The sequence below is a fragment of the Phocoena sinus genome, chromosome 5 (genome assembly GCF_008692025.1).
Source record: "Phocoena sinus isolate mPhoSin1 chromosome 5, mPhoSin1.pri, whole genome shotgun sequence".
Lineage (NCBI taxonomy): Eukaryota > Metazoa > Chordata > Mammalia > Artiodactyla > Phocoenidae > Phocoena > Phocoena sinus.
Genome location: NC_045767.1, coordinates 52,663,976 through 52,683,027, shown reverse-complemented (window position 1 = coordinate 52,683,027; position 19,052 = coordinate 52,663,976). Strand labels below are relative to the sequence as shown.

Below are 19,052 nucleotides of genomic sequence, written 5' to 3'. Positions count from 1 at the left end.
CAACAAAACACAAAGGAATACATTTTAAGTTTGTTGCTTTAAAGACAATTGATTTTCGCCAGGTTTAACATGCAAAAAGTATTATTACCTCCTAAAGAGTACTGCATGAAGAAGCAAAGGTACGAAACAATCTGTGGAATGTTGGCTAGGATTTATGTCTGGCTGCATACCTACAAAGTGGAAAAGAATCAGCGATTTCTTAAAAATTGAGATGCTCCAATTTAGTCACTGGCTGAAGATCAATATCCATTTAAAAATGTGAATATAATATATTATTCAAACAACCTAGTAGTAACGGAGACTACTATCACCTTTAAATTTATTGACAAATCCATGTGTTCTAACTTGGAGGTGTTAAACAGTCTGGCTCAGTAAGACAGTCATTTTCAAATGAGAAATTAAGATCATTCTTCAATTTCTTATGGCATACATAGCAAGAAAAATTACCTCCTAAAAGAAAAAATGTTCCCACAAAGTTCCTCTATTCTTAGCAGTACTGATGGAGGCAGTTCTGAGAAGCTCACCCCAAAGCAGCAAAACAATAATCAAAGCCTTAAGAAATACGATACCAGATAGCCTATTTGATCCCTTTCAAGTCATCTTTATATCTGATTTCAAAGCCACTACTTTGGGTTTTTTCCCCCCTCTTTCCATTTTATTACTGATGATTAAAGAGAGAAGACAATCACAGTACGTTTTTAAAACTGCTGATTTTGTATATGCAATCCAGCTAAGAATTCACAGTAAGATGGACTTCCCTGGTGGCGCAGTGGTTGAGAATCCGCCTGCCAACGCAGGGGACGTGGCTTAAAGCCCTGGTCCAGGAAGATCCCACATGCTGTGGAGCAACCAAGTCCATGCACCACAACTACTGAGCCTGTGCTCTAGAGCTCGCGAGCCACAACTACTGAGCCCGTGTGCCACAATTACTGAAGCCCGCGTGCCTAGAGCCCCTGCTTCGCAACGAGAAGCCCCTGCAATGAGAAGCCCGTGCGCCACAACAAAGAGTAGCCCCCGCTCACTACAACTAGAGAAAGCCCGCTCACAACAATGAAGACCCAAAGCAGCCAAAAATAAATAAATAAATTTTTAAAAATTTAAAAAAGAAAGCAGAATAAGAAAACAAAAGAAAAATAAGTAAGATTATCATGGCTCATAGAGGGTCAGAAATGTCTAGATCTAAGCATGTCAAATAGTGCACTAAAGGATTCTTAGAGTTTGAAAACAGTCATATGATTTCAGTTGAACTAAACTCTGAACTGCACTGTAAAAGCTGTGAACTTAACATAGAATCAAAGTGGGTATTAAAACTTTCTGTATATAAGCACAGTTTCACTTCAAAGCACCCAAGGCAGTGAGAAATAGGTATTCTGAATGGCGATAGCAAGAAATAAGCTCATCATGCTGGTAATTTGTTTCTATTTCTATGATAACTGTTCTTTTGACAGCTTTATCTATGACTGGAAAGAGAAAGGAGCATGATATTAGAAGAAACTTTAATAGTAATTCAAAGTAAGAGTGTCAGTAGAGAAAAGGGCCCCTAAGACATGAGATGCAAGTGGAAGGAACCAGCACCTTCCTTGGCAACAGACACACTGAATTTACTACTATTACCATTCATTAGTAGCTGTTCATTGTTGAAGACTTCCACATTCAGCCACGAAAAAGCAAGAGACCAGATTTACCATCCTGGCCCTCAAAAAAATTGATAAAATATATGAAACCACAGTTTTAAGATACTGGACAAAAGAAAAAAGTAGGAAAAAAAGATATCGGACAACTGGCAGCCCAAAGAGCAAACGCCGAGAGAAGGGAAGAGGTGAGTGAGCAGTACGGCTGCTCAGCTTCCTGCCTGTGGAGAGCTGGCTGCACAGGATGGAGGCCCCAAACACAGCACAACAAGTTGATGAGGTAGAGTTTTGAAATCGTGGAGGCCTAGGCAGCTGGATCCACAAGGCAGAGCACTGGATGGTACGCATGGAGTACACGGAAGGCAGACAGCAGACACTGAGCTAGTGATCCAAGGCCTGCTGAGATTCCCCTCCAGTCTATGCTGAGCACTGATTAGCAGGTGCGTGAAAAGACTACCTACCGAGAGAGAGAGGACTGCTGGAAATGAGCAGGTAGAACAATCACCCAGGGCCCAGAGTGAGAAACCTCTGAATCCACAAGGATGAGGTAGGGCGCTCAGGACATACAGCCTCAGGAGTGGGAAGAAATCAGCCCTACCCCAAGGCTGCTCTGGTCCTCCAAAAGGCTTAAAGATAAGCCTTCAAAAGCAAGGGACTATAAAGGATCAGACAGTAAATATTTTGAGCTTGGCAGGCCATCCATTCTCTCTGTCACGACTATTCTATCGCTGCAGCACAAAAGCAACCACAAACCTGAACAGAAATGAACAGGCAATGGCCAGATTTGGCCTGCAGACTGTCGTTGGCCAACTCCTGCTCAAGAGTATCAAACATTAGCCAAGTAACTTAACTGTATCTTAGAACAAAGCTCAAAAATAGGTAAAGGAATAAAAAATATCCAGTATACAACAAGGTAAAAATCACACTGCCAGCACTGAATCAAATATAACCAGGTATGCAAAGAAACAAGAAAACATGACCCATGATTAGAGAAAAAAAAAAAAAAAAAAACCAATCAATTCAAACCAACTCAGAAATGACAGAGATAATATAATCAGTAGGCAAAAACACTCAAGCCATTTTATTGTAACTATATTCCATATGTTCAAGAAAGTAGAGGAAAGCATGAGCCTAAGGAAAGCCATGGAAAATACAAAAAGACCCAAATCAAACCTATAAAGATTTTTTAATTGTCTGAAATGAAAAATAACCTTGATGTGACTAACAGCAGCTCAGACACTACAGAAAAAAAAAAAAGCATTGGTGTACTCGAAGGCACAGCCTTAGAAACTATCCAAAATGAAACAGCAAAGGGCCTAAATACATGAAAATGGACCCCTGAAAGGGGGGAGGGGGAGGAAAATTTTTTGAAGAAAATAATGGTTAAAATTTTATAAAATTACATTCAAAGATCAAAGAAGCTCAGTGAACCCCATGCACAAGAAATGAAGAAAACTATAAGATACATTATAATAAAATTATTTGAAGATCAGTTGATAAAGAGAAAAATCTTAAAAGAAACCAGAGGGAAAAAAGACATGGAAGAACAAAGATAAGAATGATACCAGATTTCTCACTGGAAATTAGAAAACAGTGGAACAATACCAATTCTGTACAAATTCTTCCAAAAAACAGAAAGGAGGGTATAATTCCCACTTCATTTCATTAGGCCAACATTACTCCAATACCAAAACCAGAAAAAAAATTATAAGAAAACTAAACACCAATATACTTCATGAACACAAACTCAAAATTATTAACAAAACTTTAGTCAATCAAAAACACATATATAAAGATGGTAATACATCATGACCAAGTGTAGTTGACCCCAGATATGCAAGGTTGCTTTAATGTCTGAATTCAATCAGTGCAATGCACCATATTAAAAATCAAAAAAATAAAAGATCTCATTAGATGCAGAAAAAAGCCCTTGACAAAAATCAAACATCCATTTGTGATAAAGAATCTCAGAAAACTAGGAATAGAAGGGGACCTCCATAACCTAATATAGGGCATCTAAGAAAAACTTATAGCTAACACCACTGATGAAAGACTGAATGCATTCTTACTGAGACTGGAATAAAGCAAGGATGTCTACGCTTACCATTTCTACTCAGCACTGACCAGGGATTCTAGCCACTTTGATAAGACAAGAAATAAAAGGCACAGATTAGAAAGGAAACATTAAAACTTCTTTACTCACAGACATGATCATGTATATAGAAAGTCCTAAGAAAATCTTCAAAAAAGCTGTTAAATAAGTAAGCGTATCAAGTATAAAAGATAATATACAAAATCAACTCTATTGTTACAGACTAGCAATAAATAATCAGAATCTGAAATATAACAATTTAAAATAGCATTAAAAATATAAAATATTTAGGAATAAATCTGACAAGAGACATATAACCCCAGTACACTGAAAATTACAAAATGTCATAGAGAAAAATTAAAGATGACTTAGTAACTGGAGAGATATACTATGGCTATGGATTATAAAACTCAGTATTATTAAGATGTCAATTCTTTCCAATTTTATCTATAAATTCAACACAATTTCAATTAAAATCTCAGCAGGACTTTTACAAGATACTGAAAAACTGATTTTAAAAAGTTCAAAAGCCTGACCCTATTTCATATCATATTTAAAAACTAAGCAAGGATTTCCCTCCCAGTCCAGTGGTTAAGACTCCATGCTTCCAATGCAGGGGGCATGGGTTCAATCCCTGGTCAGGGAACTAAGATTCCACATGCTATGCAGCACAGCCAAAAAAAAAAAAAGAAAAAAGAAAAAGAAAAACTAAGCCAAAATGCATCATAGACCTAAATCTAAGAGCTAAAACTATAAAACTTCTAGAAGAAAACATAGGAGAGAATAATAATGATTGTATTTGGCAAAGATTTCTTAAATAGGACTTAAAAAGCACAAAGTATTAAAAAAAAACCCCAATAAATTGGAAATCAAAATTTTAAACTTTTCTTCAAAAGACACCCTTATCATAAGCAACAAAAGAAAAAATAAATTGGACTTAATCAAAATTAAAAACTTTTGTTTTGCAAGGGATACCACCAAGAAAGTGGAAAGACAACCCAAGAACGAGAAAATGTATGCAAATCGTGTATCTGGTAAAGGAACTGCATCCACAATACATAAGAATACTTACAACTCAACAATAAAAAGAATTAGACCAACTAAAAAATGGCAAAGGAAGTGAACAGACATTTCTCCAAAGAAGATATACAAATAGCCAATAAGCACATGGAAAGATGCTCAACATCATTAGCAATCAAAGGAAATGCAAATCAAAACCACAATGTGATACCACATCACACTTAATATGACGACTATAATTTAAAAAATAATAATAAGTGTTGTGTAGAATGGGGAGAAACTGGAACCTCATAAATTGCTAGTGGGAATGTAAAATGATGCCGCTACTTCGGAAAACAGTTTGGTAAGGTTAAACACATTTATCATATGATCCAGCCATTCTACTCCTAGGTATTTACCTAAGAGAAATAAAAACATGAGTCCATACAAACCCTTATACACAAATGTTTGTAGCAGCTTTATTTGTAATAGGCAATAACTGGAGGCAACCTGAATGTCTACAAACAGGTGAAAATATATCCATACAACACAGTATTATTCAGGAATAAAAAGGAATAAACTAATGATACAAACACTTAAACATGGATGAACATCAAAAATATTTATGCTAAGTAAAAGAAGCTAGACACACATCCCCTCAAAAAATACTATATACTGTATAATTCCTTTATATAAAATTCTAGAAAATGCAAACTAATCCATAGTGACAGAAAGCAGATCAGTGGTTATCTGCGGCCTTTGGGGATGGAGGAATATAGGACAATGGTAGAGGAGGAAACTTTTGGGGGTACTGGATATGTTCATCTTCTTAATTGTGGTGACGGTTTCATGAGTAGATGGTTTCATGTCAAAACTTATCAAACTGTAATTTTAAATACATGCAACTTATTGTACATAAATTATTGTACTTCAGTGAAGCTGAAAATTTTGGGGAAAAAATGTTAACTTCCCCCTAACAACCCACATTCCTCCAGGGTGCCCATACACCCCTGTTTGCCCAGGACAGTCCCAGTTTACATCTGCTGTCCTGGAGTTCCATCTAATTAGTGCCCCCTTTTACTCACAGAAAGTATTCTGGCTTGGATTAAAATTATATGGGCACCCTACCTATAACTTCCATCATATTGTAAAAATTAAATCAAATTCAAACAGTGCTATACCAAAAAGAATAATTTCAATTAACTAAAAAATAACTAAATTTTTAAAATACATGTTTTCATAGTGATATTAAAAATACAAGAACAATGACCCTGATAAGTCAACTCTGTAAGTAGCTGGGGTACCGAATCATTATTCTGAAAACAGGCTGAAAACAAACAATAAGAGGGGAAGAATTAAACATTTATCTTGACTTCCCAGATGAACTGTAAACACGGTTAAGTCAACAGCTGATGAAACAAAGTTCTTCTTTAAAGAATCGCAGCTAATAAATGCATGAGCGATGACAGGAATTTGTAAACCCTTATAACTCTAGGCAATGATCATCAATTACTGCTGAAATCATTAGAAGAAACAGTGACATAGAACTTTATAATGGATGGTATAGGCTGGCCTATACCTATATGACCTGAACACACAACCAATCTTATAACACACTAAGTGAACAGCCAGACATTATCTGCCTTTTGACGTGATATAAAAGGAAACAGACCACACAACTTACAGAAGAGGTTGCTCCTAAAACTGAACTCGATTCTGGGGACGCCTCTACTTTCCAAGAAATACAGGGGATAGAATAAATGTTAGCTGACACTATAGGATGCAATCAACCAAATTCAGAATATGGAAATTTCTATCAGACAAATGACTCTGTTTCTTCAATGAATAAAAGATTAAAGATATCAACCAACTGCCATGTGTAAAGCCTCTATGGATCCTGATTTGAACAGACGAATTATAAACTGGCATTTATGAGGTAACCAGAGAAACACTGAACGCTAATGCATGCTATGTAATATTAAAAAATTGTTTATGTTTTAGGTATTTTAATAGTATCGTGATCATGCTTTTTTTAAAGGCCTTATCTCTTAAGATACATAGAGAAGTGTTTCCAGGTAGAACTATATAATGTCCAGATTGGAGGTCGGGGTAGAGGGTACAGGGGAAACAAAATTAGCCTCGTACTGATGACTGAGGAAGCTGGGTGTGGGTGCAGGACATTCTTAGTATACTGTTCTCTCTGCTCTTGCGTATGCTTGAAATTTTCCTAAATAAAAGGTATTAAGAAGTGCTTTAAAGGGAAGGGAAGAGTTAAACTCAAAGAAAACAAAGACAACTCCAGAAGATCACTAAGCAAGAACTGGGTTGTACTCTGCCCTAAAATCATGTGAGACTTGGTTTTTCATTCTTTGGCAATAGGGACATAATCTGGGAAATTTCTCAGAACTCAACAACATGAGTTTCCAGTTTGAAAGGATTTACCTAACACCAAGCAAAATAAAATAAAACAGACTTACATCAGATAGATCTTCATGACATGTGACATCCCTAGGAATAAAAAGATTCTAAAAAACTGACAGAGGGATTAAACAAGTCACAGGTCACACATAAGAGATCAAGAATGAACTTGTTGAACTTCAACTTCTCAACAGCTATAATGAAGACAGAAGAAAATGGAGCACTGCCTTCCAAACCCTGAAGGAAAGATATTCCCAACCTAGAATTCTATCATCTGTATAGGTTATAAATCAAGTATCCGCATACAGGTATTTTCAGAAATGCAAGATCTCAAAATATTTACTTCCTTTTAAGCATTCAGGAAAAAGATCAAGCCAACTGCTGGGTGGTCAAAATCAAACTGGCCCCAGACATCTACAGTACCTACTTAACTCTAGAACAGTGCTCCGCAAAGAGGGCCATGCACTGGAGCTGGCCGCCAAATGTTTCCAGTTCCTGATGAGACAAAGACAGACATCCAGAGTACATGTTTAGAAACTTTTATACCAATTAGAGTACTTTTAGGTCTGTTCAATCTAATAACAAAAAATGTGGGCTTGTATTTTGTATGTCTTCTCTTTTTTTCCATTTTATTTTCTAGTTATTTATTTCTATTATATTTACAGACGTATCTGATCCCAGTGGACTAGAAATAAAAATAAAAACATAAAACAAGCAAACAAGCAAAAGACTGACCCTTTAACACAGATCATTTAAGAAGTACTGCTCTGGAGGACATGAAGCAATCCTGCAAAGTCCCCAAGTAAAACATACACCCAAATAATGTTATACTTAAGTACCGTGCCATTCAAGAATAAAAGAGTTACACAGACATAAAAAACAAACTTATGGTTACCATAAGGGAAAGGTGGGTGGGGAGAGATAAATTAGGAGTTTGGGATTAGCAGATACACACTACTGTATATAAAACAGAAACAACAAAGTCCTACTGTATAGCACAGGAAACTATATTCAATATCTTATAATAAACTATAATGGAGAAGAATCTGAAAAAGAATATATAACTGAACATATATATATATATATATATATATATATATATAGAGAGAGAGAGAGAGAGAGAGAGAGAGAGAGAGAGAGAGAAAGAGAAAACCGAATCACTTTGCTATACACCAGAAACTAACACAACATTGTAAATTAAACAATACTTCAATTTAAAAAATATATATGTAAAAGAAAAAATAAAGAGATCAAATTTCTAATTTTCAAAAAAAAAAAGAATAAAGGAATTAAATATTTCTGGACTTGGAAGAACTCAGGTTATATAGTTATATTACCTGGATCCTTCATGAAGAACCTGCTGGACAGCTGGATGCCAAGGAGAAAGGGCAACCATTACAGATGGGAACATTTCTGAAAGCTCTAGGACAAATTTCTCCAAGAAGATGAAACCAATAGATTATGCTACATTTGAATGTTCTGAAAGGATTCAGACAACAGGCAGAGAGTTTGCAGTTGAATCATTTCTGAAGCACATAAATAATTAAGCAAATAGTCACTATAACAACAAATAAATTCAAAACTGTTATTAACTAGGAGGAAAATAAAAAGCTGTGTAGGAAAGAAGTTATTATGATTTATATATTTTTATATAAATGGAATCATACAATAGCCACACAGATATTTTGATTTAAATTTTTTGATTAATAAAAGCCTTTTTAAAAAAATTAAAACTGCTAGAGGATGAATTTCAGCCAAATAGGAGATGAGTGAAGAAACTACAGCAAAGGGGCTATCAGTCAGCACTAAATCTATTTGACCACAGACTAAAAACAGAAAAATTACAGTTAGAGTACAAAATGTAAATAATATAAAACCAAATAAAACTGGTATGGGAAGAGGAAGGGAAAGGGAAATCAAAAAGTGTATTGATTTTCTCATATTTTAGAGCCATCAGCCAAAAGATATAATTTAAAACTGAAAAACCAAGTAAAAGAGCTATAAGCAATATTCAAAGGCATAAAGGTTAACCCTAAAAAGAAATAACCAACTAAAATCAGAGAGTAATTGAGCCCGAGTGCCACAACTACTGAAGCCCATGAGCCTAGAGCCTGCGCTCTGCAACAAGAGAAGCCACCCAATGAGAAGCCCGCGAACCGCAAGGAAGAGTAGCCCCCGCTCATCGCAACTACAGAAAAGCCTGCGCGCAGCAACAAAGACCCAAGGCAACCAAAAATAAAAATAAATAAATAAATTTTTAAAATAATTATTAATAAAAAAAATCAGATAGTAATTATAGAGAAGGAAAGAGAGGAAGAAGTAACATATTAAGTAATCATTTCTCATTTTTAGATGGAGGAAGGCAATCTAAAAAAAAAAGAATTAAATATGGTTTAAAAAGTTACAAAGGCAACCATTAGAACAAAAATACAGAAGAAACACACATTAAAAAAAGAAAAACAGGGCTTCCCGGGTGGCACAGTGGTTAAGAATCCGCCTGTCAATGCAAGGGACACAGGTTCAAGCCCTGGCCGGGAAGATCCCACATGCCGCGGAGCAGCTAAGCCTGTGCACCACAACTACTGAGCCTGTGCTCTAGAGCCCGTGAGCCACAACTACTGACCCCGCACGCCACAGTTACTGAAGCCTGTGTGCCTAGAGCCCGTGCTCCACAACAAGAGAAACCACTGCAACGAGAAGCCCGCGCACCGCAACAAAGAGTAGCTCCCACTCGCTGCAACTAGAGAAAGCCCGTGCACAGCAACGAAGACCCAGCGCAGCCAAAAATAAATAAAAATTAAAAAATTAAAGAAAAACAGGGCTTCCCTGGTGGCGCAGTGGTTGAGAGTCCGCCTGCCGATGCAGGGGACACGGGTTTGTGCCCCGGTCTGGGAAGATCCCACATGCCGCGGAGCGGCTGGGCCCGTGAGCCATGGCCGCTGAGCCTGCGCGTCCGGAGCCTGTGGCCCGCAATGGGAGAGGCCCCAACAGTGAGAGGCCCGTGTACCGCAAAAAAGAAAGAAAGAAAGAAAGAAAAACAAATACAGACCACAGAGTGAAAGAGCATAAAAAGAAGCAATAAAAGCAGGAAGTATAAAAATAATAAAACTAAGACCAAGCATATCTGTCATATACGCTATAAAAACGGGCTAAACCCACCCATTGAAAGAAAGCCTGGGGGCTTCCCTGGTGGCACAGTGGTTAGGAATCCACCTGCCAGTGCAGGGGACACAGATTTTTTGAGCCCTGGTCCGGGAAGACCCCCACATGCCGCGGAGCAACTAAGCCCGTGAGCCACAACTACTGAGCCTGCACTCTAGAGCCCGCGAGCCACAACTACTGAGCCTGCGTGCCACAACTACTGAAGCCCACACACCTAGAGCCCACGCTCCACAATGAGAGAAGCCACCGCAATGAGAAGCCCACTCACTTCAACGAGGTAGCAGCAGTAGCCCCTGCTCGCCGCAATTAGAGAAAAGCCCACGCGCAGCAACAAAGACTCAACGCAGCCAAAAATAAAACAAATTAATTAACTAATTAAAAAAAAAAGAAAGCCTGTCAGATTGGATCACAAAGCAAAATCCAATCACCTCTAAGATGCAAACATTTTCACATTTTAGCATCTAGGATATTGAGACATGATTTATAACTGCCATCAGCCAGACTGTAGGTGGAGTGTCACTGCTATTATCCTATTGCTCAGTCCCAAAACACAAAGTTATTGTACATGCACTCAGGGACCAAAACAGAGAAATGGAGCAGAAGCACACTTTTGATATTAGAGAAGTAAACAGTTGTCATTGAATGAATGATGAAAACAATCAAGGGCTTTATAGGAAAAAGGAGAAAGGAAGCTCCCCAAATAGATAACGCTGTGCCAGCTTCTGCTACTCAAATATGGTCAGAAGGACTGCCTATCACACACCGAGTGAAGCCAACTGAAGGCAGCAGAAGCTGCAAAATCACCAGGAAGAGATGAAAGTTCAAAGCGAGGGGCTAGTGTGGCAATTCACTCACTACATGGGACTATCTTAAGGCACTAAGTTTAATTATTTTTAAATGAAGGAAAAAAAGAACAATGTTAAATGAACCTCCACTGATGTATTTTGTGCCTGGTCAAAACTGTCCTTCAGAAAGCTTCCATTGCTAGTTTATTAACCTTCTCTTGACACAAGATCAACTGAGATCTTGTACATATTTCTATTCAAAATTATATCATTATCATTGAACTGTATGACTTTAAACGTAACATTCAGACACAAGGGGTTTTTCTTAAGTTTGGTAGGAAGAACTTGAGACTCTCAGGAACTAAGGATTACTCAGTGCTCCTTCCTCATTTGTACTTACTACACATACCCGGGGGGAGAAGAAATTCATTCTGCTGCATGGCTCAGCATGACTCACAAATTGCAGGCTAGCATTTTGAAATGTCATTTTTATTGATCTCCATTTGATGTTCCATTTGACTTTCCGGGAGTAGACAAATTATGTTTATGGCATTTCCCTAATAGCAGACCTTGAAAATCTGAGTTTAAATGAGCTCTGAAAAAAACATAACCGAGTGAAATATCAACTAAACAAAACTATCGGGATGCACATAAATTAATGCTGATTTTAGCATTAAAATATATCCTCCCTAAGACTTCAGCAGTCACGATAAAGATGTCAACATACTACATAATAGAATAGCACATTTCAGGGCATGACAGGCAGCTAAAAACTATAAGGAAAGTCAAGTCTCAGACACAAAATGTAAGTCTGTCAAGTGAACACATAGGAAATATAAAGCATGGGTGAAATTAGAAAAATGAATATCAAATCCTATTCTGTAGAACCTAGAAGTCTGTGCAGCACTGCCAGTTCCATAATAAAAATCAAGTAAGAAAGGTCAATTTATCTCAATAGCTACCATTATTCCTTTCTAATAATTTCAAAACTAAATCAGTCAATGAAAAGCTATTGCTATGTCAGAGTAACAGATAAAAAGTTTGCTTTATAGAATAGGTATAATGTTTTAATGCATTTTAACACTTTCAAATATAGTAGTTATTTAATAAGATAACATAAATGAGTTGTATAAAGTTAAATTAGAAAATAATTATAATCTCAAGTAACAGTACGTCATCCTTACATCCATTTACACACAAGAATAATCTGCCAGTCTCAAGCTGAAGACACACTAAGAGAGTAATTAATAACATAGAAGAGGTAATTTAGTAAGCCTTTGGTTTTTTTTTTTTTTTTTGTAAATATATTTATTTATTTTTGGGTGTGTTGGGTCTTTTTTTTTTTTTTTTTTTTTTCGGTACACAGACCTCTCACTGTTGTGGCCTCTCCCGTTGCGGAGCACAGGCTCCGGACGCGCAGGCTCAGCGGCCATGGCTCACGGGCACAGCCGCTCCGCGGCATGTGGGATCTTCCCGGACCGGGGCACGAACCCGTGTCCCCTGCATCGGCAGGCGGACTCTCAACCACTGCGCCACCAGGGAAGCCCAAGCCTTTGGTTTTAAAAAGGCAAAATTTTTAATTTTGAGAAACGACTGATTTCAAACTTTTCACTCTTGTCGAAAGCATGTAAGAAAGCATAAGAGCATCAATTATAAAGTGATCCAGTGTAATCAGTGATATTACATTTCAAAAGCAAAAACTTTCACCCATCCTCCAAAACCTGTTCGAATACAATATCCTTAAACTGAATTGATCAGCTAAGGCACAAGTTAGCTGTAAAGCTTCTGACCTTCCAGAGTACTCAATCTTTTCTATGAATACTGTCAACACAAAACGTTCTTCTTTTGCACTGTATTATGTTTAAATATATCTCAACTCCATTACTAGCATTTTAAGTTCTTTTTGAACCCTCAACAAAGAATGAATAAATGACTGGATGGATGGAATGGATGGAGGCTTGGACAACAAAGTCTGAGGTTTTGGGTCACAGATGATTTAGGATGTTGAAAATGACTTTATTAAGACATGCTCTCAAGAATCAGCACTAAATAACAGATGAAATTATGGCCCCCAAGAAATAACCTTTTGAAAATTCTTTAATATTCCATAGTCTAGCCAGTGTTTTTAAATTCTAACTAACATGAAATGTGAATTTCAAAAATTCTTCAGTATCAAAAACCATACTCTGGTAGTACAAAGACTTGCACAGTGGTTTAGCTCCAGATTAAAATCTTATTACGCAAGGAAAGATCATCTAAATTTTCTTATAGAGTGTAACTACATCACCAATATCCTTATGTAATAATATGAAGTACATGCTTATCAGCTAAAAGTGATACGGCAGAGTACAAAACTATGTCCACATTATGACCACAATCTTGTACAACAAACCTTTGCATAGGAAAAAAGGCCAGAAGGAAGACTACAAAATGACCAAGGTGATGGGTTCAAAGGAGAAACCAATAGTGATATTTTTCTACTTTCTGCATCTTCGATATTCTATCTCATTATAATAATCTCATAATAATATATCTCTATATAACTCTTTGTTTTATATCCTTATATCCCCTTAAATTAAATCACTATACATCATATATTAATTACTATCTGCTTATATGCTTAAAAATACTGTTTTAGAATCTGGGAGACATGAGTTTGAGTCACTGCTCATTCATTCTAATAGTATGAAGATGATGAAGTCACTTAACTTCTCCAAGTCCTCAATTTTCTCATCTAAGTAAACCACCTTGGCAGGATTTAAACAATATATCACAGAAAACACCTCGCATAGTGCCTAGCTCAGTGGTGCTGTTTACATTAGTTCCTTTTTCAACATTTTTTGTTGTTGATTTAATTCCCATAAATTAAGTAGACTTAATCACTGATTAAGTACTGCAGTTAAGGGGCAATCAAGTTATCTCAAGAAAAGCCTCCCCTATCAAAGGACTTTAAAAGCTACTAAGAAGCTCAAAAAGACATTTTTAACAGATCCCAGTATTCCTTTACACTTAGCCTAGATATGACCTCAGAATCCTTCTAAACACAGCAGCCCAGGTAACCAGCAGGAGTTATCATGAGAGTGAAAACCTATTTGTCATCAGCAACCCAGACAGAGGCTTCTTAAGAAGTCTCTCCCAGCACACAAAACACAATGCCTATAACAAAGGAGAGAGATGAATTCTTTTCACAAGTTTGCCAAAAAATTAAATCTATGACTCAATTCCAGTTTACCCAATAAAACATTTTAAAAATGCAGATTTTTAGGGACTTCCCTGGCAATCCAGTGGTTAAGACTTCGCCTTCCAATGCAGGGGGTGCAGGTTCAATCCCTGGTCAGGGAGCTAAGATCCCACATGCCTCACAGACAAAAAACCAAAACATAAAACGTAAGCAATATTGTAACAAATTTAATAAAGACTTTAAAAATGGTCCATATATGGGCTTCCCTGGTGGCGCAGTGGTTGAGAGTCCACCTGCTGATGCAGGGGACACGGGTTCGTGCCCCAGTCCGGGAAGATCCCACATGCCGTTGAGCGGCTGGGCCCGTGAGCCATGGCCGCTGAGCCTGCGCGTCCAGAGCCTGTGCTCCACAACGGGAGAGGCCACAACAGTGAGAGGCCCGCGTACTGCAAAAATAAATAAATAAATAATTTTTTTAAATGAAGACTTTTAAAAACGGATGTTTACAGCTTTTAAAAGTTTTTTGTTTGTTTGTTTGGTTTAGTATTTCAAAAAGGAAGATTACAGTAAATCTTCATGAGATTGGATTTGGCAATGGATTCTTAGCTATGATACCAAAAGCACAAGCAACAACAACAAAAAAATTGAAAGCTGGGGCTTCCCTGGTGGCGCAGTGGTTGAGAGTCCACCTGCCGATGCAGGGGACACAGGTTCGTGCCCCAGTCTGGGACGATCCCACATGCCGTGGAGAGGCTGGGCCCGTGAGCCATGACCGCTGAGCCTGCGCATCTGGAGCCTATGCTCCGCAACGGGAGAGGCCACAACAGTGAGAGGCCCGCGTACCGCAAAAAAAAAAGAAAAAAAAAATTGAAAGCTGGACTTCATCAAAGTTAAAAACTCTTGTGTATCAAAGGACATCATTGAGAAAGTGAAAAGACAATCTACAGAATGAGAGAAAATATTTTCAAATCATCTGATAAGAGTGTAATATCTAGAACATATAAGAACTCCTGCAGCTCAACTACAAAAAGACAAATGACCTTATTAAAAACGGACAAAGGACTTGAATAGACATTTCTCCAAGAAGATATACAAATGGCCAAAAGGCATATGAAAAGATGGTCAACATCATTAATAATGAGGGAAATGAAAATCAAAACTACAGACATACCACTTCACAACTGCTAGGATGGCTATAATCAAAAAAAACAGAAGATAATATGTGTTGGCAAGGACATAGAAAAATTGGAACCCTCATACACTGCTGATGGGGATGTTAAATGGTGCAGCCACTGAAGAAAACAGGTTGGCAGTTCCTCAAAAAATGAAGCATAGTATTATCATATTATCCAGTAATTCCACTCCTAGGTATATATGCAAAAGAAATGAAAACAGGGGCTCAAACAGATATCTATACACCAACATGTGTTGAGTATTATTCACAATAGCCAAAAGGTGGAAACATCTGAGTGTCCACTGATGGATGAATGGATAAACAAGATGTGGTACAGGGACTTCCCTGGTGGCACAGTAGTTAAGAAACTGCCTGCCAATGCAGGGAACAGAGGTTCGAGCCCTGGTCTGGGAAGATACCACATGCCACAGAGCAACTAAGCCTGTGTGTCACAACTACTGAGCCTGCGCTCTAGAGCCCGCAAGCCACAACTACTGAGCCCCCATGCCTAGAGCCTGTGCACCGCAACTAGAGAAAGCCTGCACGCAGCAACGAAGACCCAATGCAGCCAAAAAATAAATGAATAAATAAATAAATTTATAAAAATAAAAAGATGTGGTATATGGATACAAAGGAATATCATTCAGCCATAAAAAGGATGAAGTTCTGATACATGCTACAACATGGATAAGCCTTGAAAACACAACGCTAAGTGAAATAAGCCAGACACAAAAGGACAAATATTGATGATTCCGCTTATCTGAGGTACCCAGAATGGTCAAATCATAGAGACAAAAAGTAGATTAGAGGTTACCAGGGATGGGAGGAAGGTGGAATGGGGAGTTATTGCTTACTGGTGACAGAATTTGTTTGGGGTGATGAAAAAGTTTGGAAACTGATAGTGGTGATAGTTGCACAACACTGTTAATGTAATTAATGTCACTGAATTGGCAAATGTTATCTTATATATATATTTTACCACGATAAAAGGAAATTAATTACTGAAAGTAAACTTAAAGGCACTGAGGGAAAAAAAACAACAATAGGACAATAAATGAAAATGACACAGCATCAGTACCTTTCCACACACTGCGAACGGGATAAAGGAGGCTGACATCTTCGGTTATGAGCTTCTCGGGCAGCAAGTCTGGCTCCTGACAACTGAAACAGAGCACAAAATAAACTTAATAAACCATCAAACTTGCTACTATCCTAGAAAAACTGGTATCGCATTCTGCCATCAAGAGGCCAGAAATTCGCGCAACTAATAAGCTCTAAACAAGCATTCATTCCACAGGAAAACAAAACACATTAACCTGGGAAAATTCTAGAGCAGTTTGAAACAATAACCAACATATTAAAGCACTGAGGGATTAATTCACACATAGTGATCTTAACGAGTCTACAGAAGAGTGGCATACAGACTGTTTTCCAACAAACCTAACAAAGCTGAAAGCTTTCTAGTCAAAACTTTCAGGGCTTCCCTGGTGGCGCAGCGGTTGAGAGTCCGCCTGCCGATGCAGGGGACACGGGTTCGTGCCCTGGTCCGCGAGGATCCTACATGCTGCAGAGCGACTGGGCCCGTGAGCCATGGCCGCTGAGCCTGCGCGTCCGGAGCCTGTGCTCCGCCACGGGAGAGGCCACAACAGTGAGAGGCCCGCGTACCACAAAAAAATCTTTAACTGGAGCTGAGGCCAAGAGAATTCCAAGCTCATAACTATCTCTAAGTGCCTTCATCAGTCATCCAGTAGCGGAATAAGGGATGGTCAATGCAAATGCTTCCCAAAAAGTGTTTTTCTAAAGCACTTCCTGGAATGATAATAACCTGCACTCTTTAGGGAGAAATCTATATTGGCAAAACCAATACTAACACCTCAGAAAGCTTTAAAGGGAACTCAGACTTTGAGACAGTAGTTTAAGACATCAGTAATCAGAGTAAGTTCAGAGTAAATATAAACTCTAGTCTCTCAAACCAAAAAACATGGTATCTTCATCTCAAGAGATTTATCTCATTCTCAATGAAATGTCACAGACATCAACAATTAAAAAAAAAAAATATATATATATCCAAAAAGTTGATATACCTTTTCATCTTCCCATTGAAAAAAATTACAATCTTTTCTATCTCTACAAGCTGAGCAGGCATAAAACCTCCGTGTTTCTTCTTTCCCTTGGTTCACCTTTACAAACAGAAGAGTGGGTCCTAGTTCCAGAATAGGAAAAAATAAGTCAAACAGTCATCTACCTCAAGTTCCTAGTTTTCATCACCTTTAAATAAAATTTGTTTCAGTTTTACGCACAATTTGTCACAATTAAATGCACTACTCTGTTTAATAATTTTTTTCCCCCAAAGTCACAACATTCAGGCAAAGACTACTTAAGAAATAAATTTTGAAAGCTGGTCTCTCCAGAAGGAAAATGCTATTGTCAGTACAGTTGCAGTCCACATGGTGAACGGCCTGGGTCCTGACACAACAAAGACGGAGTCCAAACAACTGAGCACTCTGCCACCTCCGCTCAGTTATCCTTTCAGTGAAAATCTGAGCTTTTAGAGTTGGACGCATTCTCTCTCCGCAAGAAAAACTGGGTCTAGTTAAGCAAGATTTCATTCTATCGTGCTCCCTAACGGTTTTTTAGTTTTAATGGAAAAGACAGTAAAACAACAAATGAAATCTTCAAGTACTTGGCAACGGGAATTACTCAATAACCCATATCCTTTTTGCCTAGCCTCTGCCTCGTCCTTTCAAAAAACATGTAACAGCCGTAAAGCCAAAACCACAACAGTGGGGACTTTCTATGACGGTTTCTTAAGTAAGTGGAAAACCACAACTTCCCGAGGAAGGAGCGTTTTCTAGATATCACTCTCGGTGGGAGAGAGGGGGGGTGGATCTGAATCCGAGAGCCCTAAAAGCCCACGGCACGTTCAGGCTCACCCAGGCCCCTTGGCTCCCGACAGCCAGGCTCAGCCCAGACGCGGACCCACCGTGAGGGCACAGCGGGGCGGGCGGGGCGGGATCGGAGGAAACCACCACCTCGACTCCCGAGTTCCCCTGGCGACCCGAGCTCCCCTCTGCCTCTACGGTTCCAAGCCGCTCCCTGAGGGCCGCCATCTTCCCGCCGCCGTCCCGAAAGCCTCAGTCCGAACCGAAGAGGCTGAGAAAGAGCGCCGCCATGACCCGCCGTGACTCAGAGCGCCCCCTCTCGCTTAGGAGGAGCTTCGGCCACTGGGGCAGAGGTCACGCCCCGAAACCCAACTTCTGCTGGAACGTCTGAGAAAGAAGCCCTAAGAGTTCCATGTTGTCATCTCAGTGATTTCTCATGTATCTGAGAGGTTCGGCTCTCTAATCTTACCTGAGCTAAGTCATGTGTCTAGTGACCGGCTGATCTAGGTTCACCTTGGCAAGAGTAACTCAGCTCTGCTCCATGTGCCTCTCATCCTCCTGCTGTAACCAGCCGGCCAGCCTGGGCACATTTCTTTCATGGGAATGACAGAAGCACAACAGAACTAGGAGAAACAGACAAGGTTCTTAAGGCCTAGGCTCGGAGCTGCCACTGTCACTTCTGTCTGGTGGTACTGTTTCCCACCACTTAAGGAGTACCTGACTCAGCA

The 19,052-nt window shown here is 38.7% G+C and overlaps 1 protein-coding gene across 4 annotated transcripts in view; it reads right to left on the bottom strand.

The window, feature by feature from the left end:
* Window positions 1-18,588, bottom strand: part of ZCCHC4 (zinc finger CCHC-type containing 4) — a 48,647-nt gene extending 30,059 nt beyond the window's left edge. The window contains exons 1-3 of one of the 4 annotated variants that reach the window (XR_004350084.1): window positions 18,426-18,552; window positions 17,527-17,645; window positions 16,521-16,603 (exon numbers count right to left, since the gene is read on the bottom strand). Coding sequence is in view for 2 of the 4 variants with exons in the window: in XM_032633369.1 (XP_032489260.1) it covers window positions 16,521-16,603; window positions 17,527-17,645; window positions 18,426-18,552 (329 nt within the window). In the remaining 2 variants the exon portion in view is untranslated. Of the gene's footprint in view, window positions 1-88; window positions 171-16,520; window positions 16,604-17,526; window positions 17,646-18,375; window positions 18,395-18,425 lie in introns of those variants that run through there. The other 3 variants (XM_032633369.1, XM_032633370.1, XM_032633371.1) reach the window with 3 other exon arrangements.
* Window positions 18,589-19,052: the final 464 nt, after the last annotated feature.